At 40.3% G+C, this 23,419-nt stretch overlaps 2 protein-coding genes across 4 annotated transcripts in view; one reads left to right on the forward strand and one right to left on the reverse strand.

Moving 5' to 3' along the window:
- Window positions 1-4,967, forward strand: part of LOC118006689 (integrin alpha-2) — a 101,659-nt gene extending 96,692 nt beyond the window's left edge. Inside the window, exons 28-30 of the mRNA XM_034999445.1 lie at window positions 1,548-1,637; window positions 4,078-4,194; window positions 4,686-4,967. Of these exons, the coding sequence (XP_034855336.1) occupies window positions 1,548-1,637; window positions 4,078-4,194; window positions 4,686-4,766 (288 nt within the window). The 3' untranslated portion in view covers window positions 4,767-4,967. The remainder of the gene's footprint in view (window positions 1-1,547; window positions 1,638-4,077; window positions 4,195-4,685) is intronic.
- Window positions 4,968-8,313: 3,346 nt separating this feature from the next.
- On the reverse strand, window positions 8,314-22,196 carry LOC118006690 (molybdopterin synthase catalytic subunit). 3 transcript variants are annotated; one of them, XM_034999447.1, is made up of 8 exons: window positions 22,097-22,196; window positions 20,985-21,106; window positions 19,262-19,406; window positions 16,066-16,193; window positions 15,121-15,271; window positions 14,108-14,231; window positions 10,830-10,935; window positions 8,314-9,166 (listed from the first exon to the last, which is right to left on the reverse strand). In XM_034999447.1, exons 3-7 carry the CDS (start codon window positions 19,357-19,359, stop codon window positions 10,867-10,869), a joined length of 570 nt encoding a protein of 189 aa, XP_034855338.1. In that variant the 5' UTR covers window positions 19,360-19,406; window positions 20,985-21,106; window positions 22,097-22,196; the 3' UTR covers window positions 8,314-9,166; window positions 10,830-10,866. The 3 variants fall into 3 exon arrangements, with proteins under 3 accessions (XP_034855338.1, XP_034855337.1, XP_034855340.1); XM_034999446.1 differs by lacking the exon at window positions 8,314-9,166 and having other exon boundaries at window positions 10,812-10,935; XM_034999449.1 differs by lacking the exons at window positions 8,314-9,166; window positions 22,097-22,196 and adding an exon at window positions 21,689-22,016 and having other exon boundaries at window positions 10,812-10,935.
- Between the last annotated feature and the right edge of the window lie 1,223 nt (window positions 22,197-23,419).

A 23,419-nucleotide genomic window follows, 5' to 3' on the forward strand; every position in this document is an offset into this window, starting at 1 on the left:
GTATATTTATGCTTTTTCAGTGGTTATGGATGAGCTGAAAAACCCCTATGAGAGTTAGTGTCTGTCGAGTCCCACACATCTTCCTCCTCCACTGAAAAGGTCAAATGTTTATTCCCACCTTGTTTTCAGCTATTTCAACAGTCAAATGGATGCTCTCGGGCCACCTAGGAGATCCAGTCTGAAATACAAATCTCATTTCCTGTACTAGAGTCCATTAGCATAGTGCCTTTCACCCTTTTCCTGATGCACTGCAAGTAAACATTTCCCTAATTTCGTCACAAAGTGACTGCTCAGGCCTCTGCATCAGTGGCATGGTCGGCTGTGGTTTGGAAGGCGGAGCCCTGTGAGCGCTAGCAGGTGTGTTATTCACTCTCCCAGGTACGCGTGGTGCAACGACCCCGGTTAACAGGATGTCGTGTGCACGGCTGTGCCAAGGGGCAGGCTTGGGAGGGCAGATGGATCAGTGTTGAGAAGAAATTTTTTTTAGTCTACAGGGACTATGGAACAGCATCATTTAATTGCTATTTTTCTTTTTAAAAGAGACCATTACCAATACTGTGAATGTTTCCCCAATAATGTGTGCTTAAGACATGAGGGATCAGGCCTAACTTCTGATGCAATCTTCCATCTTGAGAAAATTAAAACTAATCAGACTGAGCCGGGGGAAAGGAAATAAATTGCTCACTTTTTGGATATGCATTCTTTTTCTGGCTCCCAGATATAATTTAGCAAATCACCTCATGATGTATGTTGAAACATGTGCCTTGGTAACCAGAAAAACTGAATCCTAGTAGCCAGAGCATAGGAAGGCAGTTCTAAATCTGGGCACCGTATGCTATTTCAAAGTAAGCATCAGTCCCAACATTTGCGTTACAGAAAAAACAAAATACACGTCACTAATGTATCCACTGAAAAATCATTTTTCTCTAAGTAGGTCCAGGAATACGTGTAAAGTTATTTCATATTACATGGTTACTAGTAACAGCATAAAATGTGTCCTTCCTATATGCCTGCCCCAAATCCAGTATTTTATATAAATACTTAGAAATTAGAAACCTGAAATTATTACTCATTATGTAGCTCGACAAAAGGTTCAGGGTGTCTGCTGCTGACATGCATGGTCAAGTTTAAGTGTACTTTTACTGTTTTTATTCGATTTTCCATTCCATTATTTGACTTATTCAGGTAAATATATGAAACCTCAAGCTTGCAATTTTCCCTCATGATGAAAACTTTACATAACGTTTTTAAAAATCTGAACCATGATCCTTCCCAATTAAAAACTGCTGATGCCTGAACTTCGCCCCCACTCCCAAGATTTGGTTTAATTTGCTATTATGGCCCAGGTATCCACACATTTTCAGTTCCCCAGCTGCTTCCCATGTGCGGTCCTACATGTATCACCAATTTAGGAACACAAAGATTCTTGGGGCTTCATAGGAGCCCTTTGCTCTTGTCATTTTCCACAAGGAAACAAATAATAAACATGCCAAAGTTGTGTGTGTGAACTTCTGCTAGGATAAAACCTATTTATTCTTATGTTCCAGTCAACTTTCCAGACCGTACAGCTGACCGCATCTGCAGAAATCAACACCTATGACCCTCAGATATATGTGATCGAAGAAAACACAGTCACGGTGAGCACATCCTGTCACCCCAGCGGGCGCTAGTCTCTGATAGGCCTTCCTTTCTGAAAACTTAAGAATAGTGGTTCTTCTCACCTACACATCTGTACAAGTTTCTTAGTGAAACTCTAAAAACCTGAGGTTTATTACGTTAGGCTTATTGGCAAAGTTGTTTGCTACTTTACTCTAAAAAGTTCAGTGGTATACTTGCCCTCCACACTCCCCCACGGCCCCCAACCCATGTTGGCGAAGCTGGATCAGAAGGGACAGTCCACTTCGAGGCACAACAAAAGGGGCTCCTGCTGTCTGTGGCTCCCTAATCCAGGCCTCAAGCCACTCTTCCTTTCTCCTTGCTTTCACAGCACAGTCTACATCTCAGGCTATGACATTCAAGTCAGGCTTATTTGAATCATATATTTTATTTTATTGTTTAAAGAGAAGTGCTTAAGTAGGCTTAAGGCATTTATTAGAGGGTTTTGGGTTGGGTTTTTTTTAGTATTCCTTATAGCTAGATACCGGCACTGTGTGAAGTGTCCATTCATTAGTTCTTATACTCTAGAAAACTATGAATGTTCCCCTTGATTTGGAAGAAAAAAAAAAAAAAACTCTTGCAAAGAAATGTACTTTCAGAGAAAACAAAGGCTCACTGTTCCAAGGGCTGGCACAGGACAACTTTCCTTTGCAGTGAACCTCTGGTTCGAATAGGCCATATTTAGATATAGCGGGACTTCCAAGCTCAGCTAATCTGCTGGCTGAGCATTTTCCTCCCAATGCTTTTGTTAACAATTGGAAGCCCCAGCTTAAGACTCTGTCCCAAGACCAGCCTGGCAGCTGGCCTCAGTCCACTGTTGTAGCCATTAAAAAGCCAATGGCCCTGTGAACTCTGGACCTCTGTCAATCCTTGAGAGTAGGGCTCACAGCACTGGTGGCCCACTCTGGTCCCAGGAGAAAGGATTCCAAGAAAGGATGCTGTTCGGCCCTGGGCTTACGACCCTCAGCAAAGGCCCACACCCTCTCTTCAGAGGCTGGGATGTGGAAAATCAGAAATGGAGCCAAAGGAAATGTGGACTTCAAATTCAAAGTATTACGAACTTAGCAGTACTATAGGTATTTTAGCAGTTCATTTTTAAAAAATGTAGTGTTCAGACTCTCTGAACATCTGCCGAGGTCTTTTTTTCAGAAAGCAATATTTCAATTGTCAATACGTTTATCTAACAATTTTAATGAATGCTTTAGATTTTTTCTTGATTTTCTCTTGTCAATACTGATAAATAACAAAGGCCAACTATTCCTTGTCCATGAAAATACATTTTTAATCCAAATAATCTGGATAATTTTTTGAATAATATTTGGAATCCAGATAATAAACTGGCATATCCCTTTAGGTAGATGAGCGATTCTTAAATTTATTTGAATCCCAGTCCATTTAAAAATCTGATACAAAAATTTTTATACTCATGGATCCCTTTGGATCCATGGACCCAACTGGGAAATTCTGGAATGGAGAGTAAAGGTTTGACTGCCATTAAGTTAGTTACTTTATTCCTAAATTGTAAAACCTTATTTTAGCTCTTGAAAATATAAATGAAAAGAAATATAATTACCAAAAGGCAAGACAAAGTTCAGCCCAACTCATAAATTCTGTGACGGCTCATCTGCCACTGTAATGTAGTGTTAAATCAATCAATAAATTGGGTTTTGTCGACTTGTTTTTCCCAAAATGCAGCTCTTAATATTCTTAATACACTTTGTGGAGGAAATGGCAGTGATTCTTTCTGCAATTAAAAAAATATACATAAAAAATATATATACACACATATATGTATGTATGATACTGTTTTATCATTACAACTCTCAGGGCAACCATTCTATTACAAAGTCACAAAGATTCCCAGGAAGTAGACATAAAGAATCACAAATAGCCTCAAGGACAGTTTATCACGGAAAAGGTCAACCTGAGCCGTTACTTCCACTTTTTAACAATCCACATCAAATAACTTGAGTGAGTTAAGTGAAAGCAATTACCTAGGATCCTAGTACAAAGCTGCTGTTACTTAATCACAAGGGATCTGGGGTTGTTAATTTGTTTGGTTTTCGACTCCCCTCTCCAAGTCTGGACTCCAAATGCTGTCACTTGACGATGGAACTGTGCCAGAAACCGAAGTTCCTATTTCATAAATAAAGCATCTGAGGTTGTCCGAGGTGACGTATCTACTAAATACAGACACAATTAAGAACAGAGGAAACTAGAAAACTTGTATTCCTTGCCTGTACTTTGCAGGAGCATTTTCTTTAGAAATTATACTGCACAACATTTAGCTAGGAATGAGATCATGAGTGAGTCACGTCACCTTTCTGGACCACCATTTATAAAATTAGAGAATTTGACGAGACCATCTCACTTTCTCTGGGTGCTACAATTAACTCAATTGTTGCATGTGTACATTTACAGATTCCCATCACGATAATGAAACCCCATGAGAAAGCTGAAGTTCCAACTGGAGTTATAGTAGGAAGTGTAATTGCTGGAATCCTTTTGCTATTAGCTCTGGTTGCAGTTTTATGGAAGGTAAGAAAATTTTTCATATTTAAAAACATGGGGCTCCTAAAGACATCTGTCTTGAATTTCCTTATCAAACAGTAGCCTTAAGTTTTATATAGTACCTCCTCCATCGTAAGAGAAAAGGAAATGCAAATTTATTTGCAAATTCTCACTTATGTCCTTGAAAACAATCAGTAAGGATTTTAGATCCTTGGTCTTGGTCCCTATATTTTTTTTTTTCAGCCTGCCTTCCATCCAGACCCCTGAATGTTTTGTTCAGCTGCAAATAAGCAGACCATGGAAAATTTAAATTTAACTTGATGCAATTGAGAATTGAGTTCAACTCCCTGAGTACTATTTCCTCACTGAAAAGCTGACACCAGGTCACAGTGTGCACACCACCCCCTCCAGAGCCCCGAGAGTCCCAGAGGTGCTCTAGTGGGCGGCCAGGGCGGGGGCAAAGATGCCATGACAAAATAGCCCATGGGTGGTCAACTGTTTACACCCGCATCTTACAGCTCGGCTTCTTCAAAAGAAAATATGAAAAAATGTCCAAAAATGCAGATGAGATTGACGAGACCACGGAACTCAGCAGCTGAGCGCCCCCCCAGTCTCCGGGCAGCATGCAGCCTGGGTCTGCAATTTGCATGAATGGAATTTTTTTTTTTTAAATCTGTGTTTTATGTGTAATAGGTAAACTAGCCTGATATTTTACAAAAACTGCAGGTCAGTTTGGAAAGAAGAAATTGGGGCGGGGGGGTGGCTAGGAGTATAAAGGGTAAAAGACTTATTTTATATGGGAGGAAAAGTGGTATCTTTCCATTGGCTGGTCCAGAGTTTACATTATAATGTGCATTGTGTCAGAAAAATGAAATGCTTACAAACATGAGAAGTCTTAAAGAAAAATACAACCTTTCTCAGATTGGAGGGGGAACCCCAATCATTGAAAATGATTGTTTTTAAACAGTAACAACAAAAGTGGAAGGACTTCACATAGACACAGAATTAGCTTGGCTATTGATGTTGATGGGGAGAAAACAACACAGGTTTTCAACTTATGCTGCTCATCCAAAGCTGCCACAGAAGTTAAAGTGATAATTTTCTTAATAAAGTAGGGTAAAATTTGCTGTTGTCAGCCTGCAGCTGCCTTCTCAGTCCCTTGTTTGCTAGGATGTACTTATCAAAACACGCCTGGATACCTGGTAGGAGCCCAGAGTATGCTTTCTGGAGAAAAAAACTTCCATTTAAGGGTGGAGAGGGGGTAGTAATTTAGAGGCCAAAGCACAAAACTTTGTTTAAAATCCATAATATCACAACGTTTATGGTAAAATCCTATCTGCTAGAGGCCCAGCCTATGCTACAGGAAGTAGGAAGTTGCCTTTCTCCTTCAGGATGCCCAACTTGCTAACTTGACTGGCTGGCAGGGACCTAGTTTGAATTTTCAGAAGATGAGTAATTTCTTTGGCATCCTTCCTCCTTCCGGACCAAGCCACTCTCCCACCTCCTGGTGCCCCCATCTTCTAGAAGCTCCCTGAGGCACTTCCCATCCAGTCATCCAGAGTTAACCACCTTCCCTTGGCCCTTGGCCCAGTCTCCCATTCCTTGGGGGCAGCTGCTCCCCTCATACCTCCAGGGATGAGGACGAAAAATCATCTCACATACTTATGTGAATAATCTCCTTAACTCCAGGGAGCTATTTTCATTTATTGGTAAACAAGTAAGAAAAATAAGCCAGAGTGAATTTCTAATTGTTGGAATTTCAGGCAGTTTAAAAAAAAAAAAAAAAAAAAAAAAAACACGGGAATTTGCAAGAAACTACAAGGAGATATTGGAAACCACCAAATTAGCAGTTATACCCTCTGGGTTTGTGTGTTGCTGGAGGACTTAAGCTTCCAGACGAATGACTCCCACCTGGGCAAGTTTGATCCCTAGGTAGCCTGTTGGTCCCAACTCCTGAGACATTTATTTGGTCAGACAGGGATGAAACCCATTAGTCTGTTTTCTAACGAGCATCCCAGTCACTGATGTAAATGAACTGTCTTGGCGATACACCACCCATTTCTCCTTCTGCACTTTGTTTCTGAGCCCACACATTCTCCAGAAGGGACTGGGAGAAAGGCAAAGGGACTATACACTGCAGTGTCTGCATTAGAAAATGGGAAGACTGGGTTGGAGTTCAGCAGCAATGCTTTTAGCTTTAAAAGGCTATGATCTGGATTTCTTGTAATAACAATCCTCCAAAAACCTGACTTTGAAAACAGGCATATGCCCGTGTGCATCTGGTCCCGACTGCCCTCCTGGCCCAACTCCTGTGAGCTATCTCAAGCTATCTACACTGTTTAGTGATTTATTTTGTATTTGACAAAGCAAAACGGGGGGGGGGGGGGGAATTAGCCATAAAATGTCAGGGGTTTATAACAAAACCATGGTATTCTCTAGATGTGCTAGAGCCCAATTCTTAGTACAGCAGTGTGGACTCTGAGTCCAAAACTTCTGAGAGTAGAGGAAAAACATCACTAAGTTGATAGAGTATTTAATAAACCATCTAACTACTGTACACATATACATACTAGTTCTTCAGGGTGCTACACAAGGAATTCTAGCAGGTCATTCCTTTCTTACAGAAGCACTAAAACCCACGGTGAATTTGGGAGCCTTGGCCAAGCCGTGGCTTAGGTAATCTACCTTGGCAGCATTGTCTCCATGAAGTAGCTGGGTTACTACAAACTAAAAACTTAGCCACTTGTCTCTGTACCATTTATTACCCTAGGGCAGGGTTTCTCAGCCTGGGCACTACTGACGTGAGGGGCCAGGTAATGCATTCTTGCAGGGGACTGTCCTGTGCCTTGTAGGATGTTTAGCATCCCTGGCATGGAGCATCCTCTGCCCCAAGATGTGACAATCAAAAAATATCTCCAGACATTGTATCACGCCTCCTGGGAGGCAAAATCACCCAACTGAGAACCCCAATACACTAAGAGCAAGTGGCCTAATATAAATACACAACTTCCATCATCAGATCAAAATTTGAGGCAGGGCTCTAGTATTTCTCAAGCACTTTTAAGCAAAGGCGAGGATTTATCCAAGAAATTAAAACAAAACCCACTGCTTGAAATAAAGTTATGTATTCCTATTCAGCCACACTTTTGTTTTAAAAGTAAGTATAATATGGGGCTTAAAAGATACCATTTTAAAGTTTCCATTTCATAAATGGTATATAGACAAGATCTGTAGAATGTGATTAAAAACAGTTGCTTTGTGCATGGCTGCCACATAAGCCATTTAGAAAATAGTAAAATAGTTTGTGAGGAAGCTGCCTTAAGACTTGAAATGGTGCATCATTCATTTTAGCAGCAAAAGAACTCCCCAACTAGAAAGAAATTTTTTCTAGCTGGCAGTGTTCTTTTTATAAAATAGAAGTTATCTATTAACTGTGAAATGAAAACTAAAACCAATTTATCATAATCACACAAGTGATTATACTAAAAGCTATTGTAAAGGTATAATTTTATAATGTATTTATCTATTCTGATATGCAGCTATAAGTTAATATATTAAAAATCTCAAGACATTAAACAGAAAGCAGGATCCCTCAAACTGAGCACCCTGGCCCATCTTTGGTATTTCAGTTTGCACACAGAAAATACCTGTACCCATGACTTTTTGGGATTATGCCCCTCATGTACATTAAGCATACCCATTATAAACAATTTGAAAGGCTAAACATCTAAAGGTAAAAGATAAACATGAGGGTAAAATTTGAAATAAAAATGTTAACCACGTCTTTGAACCTTAATGAAAATGTAGCCATATGTAAATACAAAAAGATGGTTTCATCTGTACTGGATTTTGGCAAAGTCAAAAATGTATATATTGCACAACTATGTTAGAATTGTATATTTTTTAAAGAGAAACTGTCTTGGATATTTTCCTTCATGTAAAGTATAAATCTTTAAGATGTAATTAACTGGTTTTTGCCTTTTTTCTCTCCACAAAAAATATAAAAATGTATGCATGTTCATCTAATTGTACAATTCATTTCTGAGAAACAAATCGAATTGGACAAGTAATCAACATTCATATGAGAAAAACTCAAATATGAGAATCAAGCAAAAGTGTTATTTAACTGTAAACACTCTTTATACCACATTATTATAATTAAAATAGCTTTGAAAATAAAGTTCTATTACTTTGGACTTTTAATTTTATGGCTCGTATATTTATTTCACTGTATTTATCTTACACACTCTGATGGAGTCTTGAACGTGTTCTGAAGCAAAGTAAGAATTGGAAGGATGTAACTAATCTCTTAAATTACTAGCAGTGACCACAGGATGTTCTGTAAGAACCTTAAACTACCTTCATGGTTTAAGGACTAGGTGTAAAACCTTGCCTCGCAATGTGTGTCCACAAATAGGCAGCACTGCATCACCTGGAGCCTATTACAAAATGCGTATCTCAGTGCCATCCAGAACTACTGAACGCCAGTGGGAAGTTTAGCAAGATCCCCAGATGACTCATATTACATTACATAGTAAAGTCTGAGAAGCACTGCTCTAAAGCACAACTTCTCACGTGAAATAAAATGTGTGCTTGGAAGAGAGAGGAAAAAACGTTGGCCAACTGTTGCAACTTGCCTAAGCAGTCATCTGAAGTTGTTTGTTTGGTTGTTTTTTTTTTTAAGGTTTAGTAGTAAGCAGGAGGGTTTAAACATTTTAAGGATTAAATATGCTGAAGTTATTATGTGTTAGGAAAGATACAGAGCAAGCTTACCGACTGGCCTTCACTGTAGAGACGGCACATTAATGCAAAGGTTGGGTGGCACATGCTTCCATCTACATCGATGCACAAGCGTGTCCCATTCCCAGATCAGGTGACCTCTCAAACGCTTTCCTCAACCTTGCCCATCTCAGTTCTGGTGAACCAAGCTGTCAGGGCGGCTTACCACGGGACTACCACCAGTGAGTGTGTCTGGTATGTACCGTACACTAAAATACAACTATGAAGAAAAAGAACATGAGGTTTGTCACAGAACAGATCTATATTTTAAGGCTACCACTTTGTCCCAAATTGGAAAATTTTATATTTACTCATTTTTTAAAATTCCTACTTATTCTACATCACTTTTTAAAAACTATAAACAGCATTTTTAAAAATTCCATCCTCATCCTATCATAACCCCTCAATATTTTAAATTCAGGTACCAATTAGGCCCTGGAAATAATCTTCCTCAAAGCCAGACACTACTGTTCATCTAAGAACCACTCCAACCCTAACTTAAAGAAAAAGGCTAACTAAACTGAAAGTTTGGTTCTTTGCAAAAGAAAAGGAACAGACTAAACAGCGGACTCAAGCTGCTCTTACTGTAGCCCTGGCTCTGCTGCCCTCTGCCGGGTCAGCTACGAACTACATCACAGATCACTCCCGCCTCAAGAGACCTCTCACAACTTCCGCGCTCTGCAGACGGCAGAGTACAGGAGCAGAGCGGAAACCCACCCACTCATGCATTCAGCCAGATACCTTCACACAACAGCTACACATGTGCCAGGTGTGTTTAATCTGGGGCACAATACTTAACACCAACAGCATTTTCCAGTCCATGGTAGTGGTGGGGACATTTGACAGAGATCCCCTGACCTCAGGAAGTCTAGAGTCCAGTGATGGAGAAAACTAACAGATACAGTCCATCAGGTAGCATTAAGGGCCACAACAAGGCAGAAAGCAGAGTAAGGGACCAGGACTCCAGTTTGAAATAGGATAGCCAGAGAAGGCTCTCTGAGGAGATAACATGTAACCGGGGATTGAAATAAAGTGAAGAAGCAGACTGTGGGAATACCTGGAGGAAGAGCATTCTAGATAAAGGAACAAGTAAGGGCCCTACGACAAACTAAGCTTGTTGCAGACCAGCCACAGCAAAGCAGGGGTGCCTGGAGCAAGCGAGGAGCAGGGGGAAGCCCATTCACAGACTGTGGGCCACGGAGAGGACAGTGGGGGTTCTAGGATGGGACTGGCTCTCAGAAGGTTCCAAGGAGGATGCAGTGACTCAGCGGGAGGCAGAACAGCAGCAGGGGACTGTCAGGCCAGAGCAGCAGTCCAAGAGACATGCAGTACTGGCTTGGATGAGAGATGTGGCAGTGGAAAATGGAAAGACATCCAGGAATCCGTTTGCAAATTCTCCAATAGGTTCGCTCAGGGATTGGAGATCAAGACTCAAAGTACTGGCTTCTTGACCACTACTTCTCACAACAAACTGAAATATATTGTGACTCTAATATCATATTCAAAGGACAAAACCACCCATAAAATCATAAAGTACTTCATTCATTGACCATCTACTATTACCTTCAAAGAAAATAAAATCCTTTTCATTTTGCTTCTCATTGAAAAACACTTAAAACATTATGTAATCTGAAATTCCTACTTCATGGAAGAGTATGTCTACCACCAACATCTCCCCTCACATTTCAATTACTCTCCCGCTTTTTCCCTAAAGCCTCTCCTCTATCTCCGGTTCCTGCATAAGCCCTCATCCTGAACACCCACTTGCTTTTTGTCTCCCTTTTGTCACATTGTACTGGTGTAACATAAGAGACTGTACTTCATTAAACCATCCTAACTTCTGGGAAAGAAAAATCAAAATATGGTTAAAGACAGAGGTTTACCAAATTTAATTTTAGTATTCTTTAAAAAATGTGTGACTTAATCACTGGTTGTCCAAAAGCATTCTTTGTTTCTTTTCCAAGATGATGATGATTCTTCATACATTTCCTGAAAAACAGAACCATAACAGGTATTCAAAACAGAGTGGCTTAAAAATTCAACTACCTCTGAATAATTCAGGCAAATGAATATCACATCTGTTTAAATCTGCTACTCTTCTAACAGTCCAACAAACATTTGTATGAGGCACTAAGAGTAGAAAAATGAATAAACATGTTGCCTACACTTAAGGACTCCCAATCCAGTGGGAGAAACAATAGACAAGAAGATCTAACAAGACAAGGTACAACCACAGAATGGAATAAACAATTCCATTCGGGACCATGTCGGGAGACAGCCTGAGCAAGTTCATGCCGGGAAAATGGAAGATCATTAGTTGTAAACATTTTTTTTCTTTCCAAACACATCTATTACTTCAACATTTCTAAATATGTTTTTCCGTAGGCAGAAGGGGTATTTCCACTAGGTGTGAAATTAAGTGACCACCCACAGAAGGTCCTAAGTAGGTTTGGGCTGCACCCTACCAACAACTGTGAGTGTGTGCCCCACCTATCCGCCTACACCTTGCCTAGATCACTAATGATCTCAAAGCACAGGTGGGACTAGAACCCCACAAGAATTTAGATACTTCTTGGAAGGGAGGGGAACAAGAATGTATCACTTTTTCTTCTCACTCTCCTGTCAGATCTATTCCTGAGGGACAGAAATCCAAATTCGACTTTCCTCTGAACACCTGTATACCCTTCTCACCCTCCACACACAGAAAAGTAAATAGAAAGCTCAGCTAGTCCTCCAAGTATAAAAATGAGATGATGCCCTAACTCCTGCCCACTTTCTTATTCTGGAGGTCTACCCTCTCATCTACTTTCTGTCAGCTGGCTGTCCCTTCTTCCTCCCTGGTAAAGAAAACTACCTCTGCCACCCGAGCTCACAACTCAATGTACAATGCTCTTCCTACTGCACTCTATTCAGGAAACGGCCTCATGTAGTCCATCAAAATTGTGGCAGCTTTGTTCATAGCAAAGCCACCATCTATCTGAGCTTCACTAAGCACCAGGACAGTTTTCTCTCACATATCCTATCTTCAAATCCCAAAGTATCCCCTTATAAGAATGGGTTTCAGTTTTTATTCAGAAAATAGGGTCATTGAATTTCACAGGCCCTGGGTCAGAGTCCCACATTTGCTTGTCTCCACCACTGACTGAGGTGGTAGCCTCCTAGGAAAGACTCACCCTCTGGTCCTCTGCTCTGGCCTTCTGATCTGAGCGGCTAATTCATTCCTCAGCTTTGCCACCAGCCAAAATGTTGTAGGCAATTCTACGCTCTTAAGTGCAATCAGAAGTTTGAGAATTCAGAATAATCCCACTGTTGTTACTACACCAGGGAAGAAATTAGGGAGTTGGGTCTTTTCATCCCTTCAGAATGTCCTCTTTAACCAGAGATTTGCTCTTCTTGATTGGTTTGATGTGTTGACAGAAAATGAGCTAGAATTTCCTATTTACATTTTAAAAATCCACTCACTATGCAATTTCTCCGGAGGCAATACCCCACCCTTTTCTTTTCCTAAAAAGAAGTTCTTTGCTCTTTTGCCTTCAGAAATCTGGTTTTTTTTGGTTTTTTTAAAGATTTTATTTATTTATTTGAGAGAGAGAGTGAGAGAGAGAGAGAGAGCACAAGAGGGAGGAGCGGAAGAGGGAGAAGCAGACTTCCCGCCAAGCAGGGAGCCCGATGCGGGACTCGATCCCGGGACTCCAGGATCATGACCTGAGCCGAAGGCAGTCGCTTAACCAACTGAGCCACCCAGGCGCCCCCAGAAATCTCTGTTTTAGCTATTGCCTAAATAGCCATGAATTATTCCCACTCTCCAAAAGAAATTCAAAGGAATTCTAATCCAAAGAAAATGAATTCATATATGAACCAATGGGACCAGTCCCGACTAGGAATTCTAGTTGTTACTATCTATTGAGACCTAATCTGTGCCATGCATTCTTTGAGGCATGTACTTTTCATGTTTAACAAACCCTGGAAAGGAAACATTACATAAACACCCTATTCCACAAATAAACATGATTCTATAGAGTTAGGGAAGACCCATGAATACAAGATCTGTATGTAATCTTATTCCTTGTCTTTTAAAAATTTGTGAGAAACGGCATCAGAGAAATCCAAATCAAAACCTCAAAGAGATACCACCTTATGCCACTCAGAATGGCTAAAATTAACAAGTCAGGAAATGACAGATGTTGGTGAGGATGCAGAGAAAGGGGAACCTTCTTCCTACACTGTTGGTGGGAATGCAAGCTGGTGCAGCCACTCTAAAAAACAGTATGGAGGTTCCTCAAAAAGTTGAAAATAGAGACACCCTATGACCCAGCAATTGCACTACTGAGTATTTACCCCAAAGATACAAATGTAGTGATCCAAAGGGGTACGTGCACCCTAATGTTTATAGCAGCAATGTCTACAATAGCCAAACTATGGAAAGAGCCAAGATGTCCATCAACAGAGGAATGGATAAAGAAGATGTGGTGTGTGTATATATATAATGGAATATTATGCAGCCATCAAAAAACAAAAACACAAAAAAAACAAAAACTATAATCTTGCCATTTGCAATGACGTGGATGGAACTAGAGGGTATTATGCTAAGCGAAATAAGTCAATCAGAGAAAGACATGTATCATATGACCTCACTGATATGAGGAATTCTTAATCTCAGGAAACAAACTGAGGGTTGCTGGAGTGGTGGGGGGTGGGAGGGATGGGGTGGCTGGGTGATGGACATTGGGGAGGGTATGTGCTATGGTGAGTGCTGTGAATTGTGTAAGACTGATGAATCACAGACCTGTACCTCTGAAACAAATAATACATTATATGTTAAAAAAAAAAAAAGAAGAAGAAGATAGTAGGAAGGGAAAAATGAAGGGGGGAAATCGGAGGGGGAGACGAACCATGAGAGACGATGGACTCTGAAAAACAAACTGAGGGTTCTAGAGGGGAGGGGGGTGGGAGGATGGGTTAGCCTGGTGATGGGTATTAAAGAGGGCACGTTCTGCATGGAGCACTGGGTGTTATATGCAAACAATGAATCGTGGAACACTACATCAAAAACTAATGATGTAATGTATGGTACTAACATAATAAAATAAAATTTAAAAAATAAAAATAAAAATTTGTGAGAAAAATCATGTCCAAATGGCAAAAATAGACATTTCCTTACCTTTTTCCATATGGGCACCTTGGCTTTTAAAGTATCAATGGCATAGCTCACAGCTTGGAGGGATGCGGCCCTATGGGCTGAGGACACAGCGATGATAATGCTTGCTTCTGACACTGGAACTAAGCTTTAACAAAAATGAAGAAAAAATAATGCCATTTCTTCTGAATCTAGTTAAAGAATCTACTAAACAGATGAAAAAAAAAAAATTCCAGTAAAACATTCTTACAACTAAACATCCAGTTCTGTTTTACATAAACTTCCAGGTTAGTTAAAAAACAGTAATTGATCCAAATTGCATTCAGCAGAGGGGATGCTGAGGTGGTGGCTAATTTGTTAGCATCGATCCATTAAACCTGTCTGATGGGCACTGAGAAAAAGGCCTTTCAGTGATTCTATCTGATTCAAACAAGGCACAGTGCCAGATAATGCCTAGAGACACAAACTTACTGCATGGTGAGTACAATGTAGAATTTAAAATATTAAACAGAAATAAATAATCATAGAATTGGTAAAATTAATAAAATTAAAATTATTAATAATAAAATAGCAACTAATGGAAAATAACAGAATGGAGTCTCTATTCCCGGGTTCTTTTTAAAGCATGGAACTCCACTCTTAGTGGTACGAAAAGACAAATTAATTTAATGACCTTCAAAGGCATTTACATAAAAAAAAAAAATCTATTAACAGACTTGTCATACAAACTGAGTCCAGACTATGAAACAATTCTTTAAAAGGCCTTAAGGACTTTAGCACACATTAGCACAGGCCATCTGTGCTGGGGGGGGGGGGGGGCTTGGAGTTTTGGCACATTTGGACTTTGTTACAGCATCAGCCACTCTCCAAATGTTACAATGTAACACCCAGAGTGTCTCCACTCTGTCTGCTAGCATCACTCACAAACCTTCCTCTCATGGTAATACAGGATTCCTATGGAAGATTCCAGAATCAGAATCAGTACAAAGATGGAAAACAACTGCAATTAACGTTTAAATTGCTAAAGGAAATCATACCCAAGTCTATGAAACACTGCTATGTGTTTGACTGGCCATTTCTGCCGAATGTCACTACAGATCTTTCTGATTTCATTTTCTGCCATTGGGAGATATGCTTCATATTCTAAGCTAATGACTTTTTTCCCTTCAAAGTTATTTCTTGTAGTCCCTAAAAAAAAAGAAAGAAAAAGAAAAATATTAAAATAAGGTTTTTCCTTACAATAGAAACAACACATTAATAGAAAAGAGGATTATTTTTTAAAAGACAAGCAGCATACCGATTTGTCTAAAAAATGCTTTCAAATTTTCTAAGAACAAAAACCTGGTTAGAAAAATTAAAAATAGAGGCGCCTGGGTAGCTGAGTCAGTTAAGCGTCTGCCTTCAGTTAAGCGTCTGCCTTCAGCTCAATCATGATCCCAGGGTCCTGGTATCGAGTCCCACACAGGGCTCTCTGCTCAGTTGGGGAGCCTGCTTCTCCCTCCCCCTCTGCCTGCCCCCTCTGCCTGCCGCTCCCCCTGCTTTTGTTCTCTCTCTCTCTCTGACAAATAAATAAAATCTTTAAGAAAAAATAATTATCACAAAGATATAGAAATAAAATGACACTGATTAGGCAAGCATACCAAAAATACTCATAGGACAAACCAATATGGGAAACATTATGCTCCCAGGATTATCATTAAGTTAGTATCACTATCATTTTTCCCCCTCAATATTTGGAAAATACAGAATTCTCCCTGCTCATAATGACTTTTATCCTACTCTTTTAATGCCTTTAATATAAGTTAATCTGAAGATTACTAAAACAAAATAAGAACCAAAAAAATTTCTACCCACCACCATGGGTAATCTTGGCTTACTGTTCTCAGTATCTTAAAATCCTCTATTAACACTGAGCGTGGGAAACACTTGCTAATTTCTCTTGTCTTATGCAGTCAACAGATGCTGTGAACATGACAACTCACCTACAAACAGGGATACTGCACCACAGAGTGGAGAAATCACCAACTGTGAGGCTTCATCTATGGACAGCTTCTCAGTGGTGAATTTTATTATCTCTTTAGCTGACTCTTCAACTTCCTTCAGCTCTTCCCTAGAAGATATTAATAAACCTTAACATTGGTATTAGAGGCAAAACACCCAACTTACAGACTATTTTTCAATTTATATTTTTTGTACATTAGATGTGATAGAATAATAAAAATAAGCAGGTGTAAAATTTTAGCAAAATCCAGCATGTTTATAAATATTCCTAATGAATCAAGGACAGTATAAAAAGGAATTTACCATTAACAGGATCAACTTAAAATGTAATCCATCTCATGTGCCACTTTATTCCAAATTCTGGAATTGCGGCTCTTCTCTCCCATCATGGGGTGGGTCAGACATCGACACTCCATCCACACGCATGTCACCTCTAACCACTCTATTTCCATGCACCACACCCAAACTGCCTTTTTCTTTATCCAAAAAGAAGACAAGGAGAACAAAAGCAATGCTGACTCCACAGGAACTGGACTCATTTTATAACCAGACATAATCCAGTTAAGTAACTGAAGAAATAAGGAAATGAACTGCGTGCCTATCACCAGATGTCATACAAAGCCCTTTGCCATGCATTTCTCATTTCATTCATCAAGCATCTATTACATACTCACTAAGAGATCAACCCCATGCACTAGACAAGGACCAGGGAACAAACAACCTGGCTCCTGCCCTCAGGGCACCTACACAGGAATGGAGAAACAAAGCAAGAGAGAAAAATTATATACAGGGGTAACATAAACAGGGTTCTGAGACAGAACATGGGTGCTGGGGAAGAAGGGCTGTGTAAGAGCATCAGGGAAAGCCTTTCTCAAGAGAGAGTATTTAGAAGTGAGACCTGAAAGATAAGCAAGCAGTCCTGTAAAGAAACGGGAAAATGGGGCGCCTGGGTGGCTCAGTTGGTTAGGCGACTGCCTTTGGCTCAGGTCATGATCCTGGAGTCCCGGGATCGAGTCCCGCATCGGGCTCCCTGCTCGGCGGGGAGTCTGCTTCTCCCTCTGACCCTCCTCCCTCTCATGCTGTCTCTCATTCTCTCTGTCTCAAATAAATAAATAAAATCTTTAAAAAAAAAAAAAAAAAGAAAGAAAGAAAAGAAACGGGAAAATGCCCCCAGGCAGAGACAGAATGGCAAATGCAAAGCCTGTAGGACAAGAAAGACCAAGGTGTGTTCCAGAATCTAAGGGGACGCTGGAACCCAGGGTTCAAAGCAGGGAACAGATGGGCTGAGAATGGGCACGCAGGTCGGGCTTTGCAGGATGAGGAGTCTGGATATAATCATAAATCCTGAGGGATTTTATTCACATTGAGAAAGAAGGCTCAGAGGAGTTGAGGACTCCATTCAAGGTGACTCCAGTCAGGGACTCCCACTAAATCCAATGTTCTTTTCCCTATACTTCCAGCTACTGAAAAGAAAAGCACAAACATTCACATTCCACTGGATGGTGGAGCCATCTAAGATGTTTCAACTTCTGTACATGCCACCTGAGCTTCTTACAAGAACTTATAGGTAACCCAAACATGGTCTATGCTCTATGAACTTGGAACCATACCAAATTCCTACAACTTGATTCTATAGGGACATGGATTCTAAAAACCCCATGATACAAATCCTGTCACACACCTTCAAACAATACATAATGCTGTTTGAGTAATCTTCCTAAGCTTTCCAAAGAACACCTTTAATCTCTTTCTCTCTCTCTCTCTCTCTCACACACACACACACCCCTTTAATGGCAGCATACTATTTTCTGAATAAATTCCAAACTCAAGAAAATGGCATTTTTCTAAAATCATGGTGGTGATATGGTTACCAGTTTCCCAGTAAAACTGAGAAAAATATGACAAGAAATTCTATTATTTCCAAATAGTGGGACTAAGAAAGATCCAGTCTTTACCGTAACTTGCTTTGCAATATATATTCTTCACTTTTGGGGGCACTGCCCTCCAGCAGAGTAGAGGAAAAAAATAGGTGAAAAAAATAAACTGGCATCCTTGGTATGTTCCTTTCTTTACTGAAACCAAGGTTTTGCCATTGAGTATGGTATTTACTCTTGATTTTGGAGAAAAGCCCTATCACATTAAGAAAGGGGTTTTTTTCATTCCTAACTTACCAAAAACTTTTAATTAGGGATAATCATTAATTTCTACATTATTTGCTCTTCAACTGTCAATAAATTAAGCCTCATTCTGTCTCTCCAGACTACACTAAGAGATATTCTTATGCATCATCCTACTTAGATAAAGACTATGCTGTTTGGGAAGATGCATTGGGTCCTAGAGCTACCTGCAACACAGCTATAATAATAAAGCTGTTTCTTTACACCTGGAAAATGGTAAGCTTTCTTGTTAGGCACAGTGATCTTTTTACTTACTGACTATGCAATCTTTCTACATTTCTCTGTACCCAGGAGAGCTATTATCCTGTATTAATAAACGTATTTGTGAGGGCGCCTGGGTGGCTCAGTCGTTAAGCGTCTGCCTTCGGCTCAGGTCATGATCCCAGGGTCCTGGGATCGAGTCCCACATCGGGCTCCCTGCTCGGCAGGAAGCCTGCTTCTCACTCTCCCACTCCCCCTGCTTGTGTTCCTGCTCTCACTATCTCTCTCTGTCAAATAAATAAATAAAATCTTAAAAAAAAAAAAATTTAAATAAATAAATAAATAAATAAATAAATAAATGTATTTGTGAAAAAGTACAGAGAATCCAATAATCTGAATTCAAATGTTGGCTCTGCCATTTATTAGCTATGTGATCATAGACAAGTCTTTTAACTTCTCTGAATTTCAGTTTTCCTTCCCGCAAAATAGGAATATTAATACTCCAGCATCCAACACTGTACCTGACACATAATTTCAATAAACCATTTCAAGTGGAGAGAATGAACATGTCAAACTGACATAAAATTAAACTGCTTACAAGAGAACAGACGTTGAGATGATACACAGATATGTATAAGTCTGTCTACTTATATATGTATAAGTCTATCAACTATTATAGCAGCAACTCTTTACTGGCACAGACTTACGAAAAGTATATACTTAAAGCAAATCATATACAAGTTATCATCTATGTGATCCTTTTCCACAAAATTGGTTAAAAAAAACATATCTCACACACCCAAGTGGCTCATGAGCACTACCCTCCACTAATGGGGGGGATAATGGCAATTTCGTCTCCCGACCGAAGCTGGAGGACTTGATCTCCAAGCTCGACATATTCTTGACGGACAGCAAATATCACCTGATTTCTGACATCAGCCAATCTGAAGGGAAAAAAGTATAATTAGAAGTATCAATGTTGTGTTAGACCTCAAATCTCTTCAGCTGCAACTAAAAATATCACATTAAATATTACTTCATGAAACACCACCTGCAGTTACTAATTAAACCAATTCATATTCTGCAGCGAAAGTACATATCCCCTGAAGAACATACTTATTCACCACAAAGAACACAGTAAACTGCTAACAACTCTTTAATGAGTGTTGTGTCTCAGGGATTTAAACAACCACCCAACCCCAGCAAAAAAAAAAAAAAAACTAGATCACACAACATTCAGACCAGGTCAAGAAAAAAAAAAGAGAGATTTCCTAATCAGTACATGCCCTCCCCAGGAGATCTCAGTACACAAGTATACTAAGTGTATCTCAGAATTTTCCCACAAAACCAGTGTCTCCCAACAGGTAAAAGGTTAAAGATAAAGCAGGACCAAGGCCACATCCCATTTCATCGATTATCAGGGCACTTTAAGAGCAACTCAAAGGGGCACCTGGGTGGCTCAGTCAGTTAAGCGCCCAACTCTTGATTTCCACTCAAGTCATGATCTCGAGGTCGTGAAATCGAGCTTCGAGTTGGGCTCCACGTTGGGTGCAAAGCCTGCCTAAGATTCTCTTTCCCTCCCCCTCTGCCCCTTCCCCATGTTCTTGGGGGAAAAAAAAAGAAAAGAAAAAAAGCAACTTAAAAGATGAAATCAAGAAACAGTTTTCCCATTAAACCTACATTGTGGAATATCTTTTACAATGCACTAGGACTTCCCAGTTTAAAAATCTATACAGGGGCGCCTGGGTGGCTCAGTCAGTTAAGCATCTGCCTTCGGCTCAGGTCATGATCCCGGGGTCCTGGGACTGAGCCCCATGTCAGGCTCCCTGCTCAGTGGGGAGCCTGCTTCTCCCTCTCCTCCCCACCTGTGCTCTCTCTCGCTATCTCTGTCTCTCTCTCAAATAAATAAAATCTTTAAAAAAAAAAAATCTATACAGACTTAAGTGACACAATTAAAATTCCTGGAACTCCTTCAAATAAGCCATAATTATACTTCATTGCGAAAAAGGACCTGAGGTAGGAACAAAAGCAGTAAATTACAGATTTTTAAGAACCAGAAAAAAATGAAATACTATGAAAACTCGATTCAGCAGTAGCTACAGTTTGTGAGCTTTCACTTTTCTTTTAATCTTAGAAATTTCTATTTTGAGTTCTCTAAAGAAGGGGCAGGACATAAAACTAAAGCATAAGTTTTCAACCTAATTTGTAACAATCCCATGTAATGTTATAAAAATGCAGAACCCACGTTTTCAGTATTTTATAAATTATAAAAGCAAATATATTCATGTCCCTTTAGCAGTATTCCAGCTCTCTGTGGTTATTAGTAAAATACCTTTAGCTTTCTTTAAGAAATTGTGCATTTTTAGATACCAGAATTTATTAGCAGTTCCAGAAAAACACGTCTACTGACCCTTTTTGACATTAAGCATGGAAATAAAAATTAGCTTTTTTTCTCTAATCATTTACACATTTTTCAATGTTAAAAAGTGCTAATCATATGCATTCTACAAATTTTTAACTACCCAGGATGTCGTGCTTCTATCTCATTCCACAGCTGCAATGCTTTTATTTCCTGTGGCACAGAAATGGTCTCCGAGCGAATTCCTGCTATCTCAGCACTTTTTGCAAAATACAACACTTCAACCTGAAAAGGAGAGGAAATGCCTTTAACAGTAACAGTAATAGACCTTTTCTGTCTCGGTGAGCTTTTCTTTCCAATTACTTTAATCAAAGACAAATTTTATAAATTAGAAATAATTAAATCACCCAAAAAAATGTTAGTATAATTACAAGTTCAAATTTTGAAAACTCTTTGTTTTAAGCACAATTCAGATTAATTTCCAAATGCTTTTCGGTTTTATGAATGTAAGCCTGCCACAACAAAACCCTAACGGTATCTTCTTAAAAACCATTAAGTTGTCCTTTATTTGACATTAAAATTATAGCATCTTTTATAAACACTTAAGCAGTGAACTGATGTCTGAGTCAAGAGATAAATTCCATATAACCAAAAAAAATGAGACACGTCTTTCACGCTTGTCATATGACCCTTGATTTCAGTCCACATTACATCGAACCCAGCTGCCAAGGATTAAGTTATGCAACATACAAACCCTGACTCTGTAAAGGCAGGTGGGTTTGATATACAGGTTAAACTGGTATTTCCTAGGACAAACCTATGCCGTCAGCCTGGTATCTAAGAAATCCGACCAATTAAATAACCCACCTGTCCCAGTGTGCAAATTAGAGGTTTGGAAATAATCAAGGGTTTGCAAATGCATATATGAAGCACCTTTTTCCACAAGAACTCTTAGTTAAATGCATGAACTTGAAAACTGTCTTTGCCAAAACGTATAATTATAGAAGCATGGGGGCGAAGTCGAGGGTGCCTTTAGAAACCTGTGACGCCGTCACCTCGGAGACCAAGAGTTCGCGGAGAGAACTTGACCTTCCTTCGGGCAGCCCAAGTAAAGCCTCCGCAGCCCGGAGGGGCAACACTGGTGGTAGTGGGCGCGGCACCGGACGAAAGACTCGACTAAGGTGGCTGCGATGAGGATCCGGCTGAGCTGGGCCGGGTCCGTGGAGGGAGGAAGGAAAGGGGGCAGATGCACCTGTGAGGGCGCCCCACCCTTACCTGACATCGCAACACCATCCCGCCCGGATCCCCAGTCTGGTATTCCGACCGCGGAAACGGAGCAAGGTTGACGAGAGCGCAGGCGCAATCTGACGGCCCTTTCCGCCCACACAGAGCCTGCGCAAAACTAGCTCCGCCCCGCTGCTCTCCCAGCACGGTTCCAGCTGCAGACGGCTCCGCAAAAAGCTGGTGGGTAGCGGTGGCGAGCTTCAGCTGTAGGTATCACGAAATGCGGGACGGGCTGGCCGTTCATGCCCGTCTTCTTAGATGAGAGGCCGAGGTGCGGGAGAGCAGACACCGGTCTCTACTGGACACTTGTCACCTGCGTCATGGAAGTTCGGCTTTCCCGCTCGTTCACCTGTAGGCTTGTCTTTGACATTTCTTATCCACCCCGACATCCGGTATATGATTAATGTCCCTTAAAGGCAAAGCATTCAATTTATCAGAGTATTCGAACTGTGTCAGATTTACACTTTCCCGGTTTACTAGCTGCTCAGTAATTTGTCCAATTGCTATCTGTCCATCCAACATTTCCAACTTTTTATCAGCAAGAACTCTGTTTTAAATTGCTTACATAGTTTTGTGGATAACGCTAGGCGCCCCTCCCCTTGGAATTCACAGTGCTGGATGTGAGACAGTCATAAACCATTAATGGTAGTCAGTGTACCAAAGGCAATATTAGAGGTACATGTTACATTTCATGGGGGCGGTAAGGGGAAAGTGCCTGGTCACCTGAGGAGTATAGTCTAGGAAGTCTTCACAGAGGCATGCCTGAGCTAAATCTGCTAGAATGAGTAGCAGCAATGTCAGAGTGAGGGTAGGGATGAGGGAATTTCATTAAGGTGTGCCAAGCCAGAGGGGTATAAAGCAGCATTATGAGGTCACAGAAGGGCAAATAGTTGGCAAGGTGGACATGCCCCCTGCAAGAAGTACTGGAAATGAGGCTAGATACCAGGTAGTTGTAGCCCGTGGGAGGAAAAATTGACAAGAACTGACTAACACCAACATATATTCCTATAAAATTACTAAACATCAAGGATAAAGAATTACATTCACAAACATAGGAAAACAGGGGAATGATGACAACAGCCTTAGACTTCTCCATAAGCCCTAATGCCAGAAGATGGTGCAACATCTAAAAGAGGCTAAAAACAAAAGCATGACCCAAAATGTTACGTACAGCCAAATGGATGTTGTAAAAGGCCATAGCCTAATACTCCTAAATCTGCAAAACCTCAAAAAATAAAATATCCAAGAGTCCTTCTTTTAAAATCTCCTCAGGCAAAAATCCAGTCAATCAAGAGAGTAATCGAACTAAAAACT

Source organism: Mirounga leonina, unplaced genomic scaffold (assembly GCF_011800145.1).
Source record: "Mirounga leonina isolate KUSES-001 unplaced genomic scaffold, KU_Mleo_1.0 Mir_98, whole genome shotgun sequence".
In the NCBI taxonomy this organism is placed as follows: Eukaryota; Metazoa; Chordata; class Mammalia; order Carnivora; family Phocidae; genus Mirounga; species Mirounga leonina.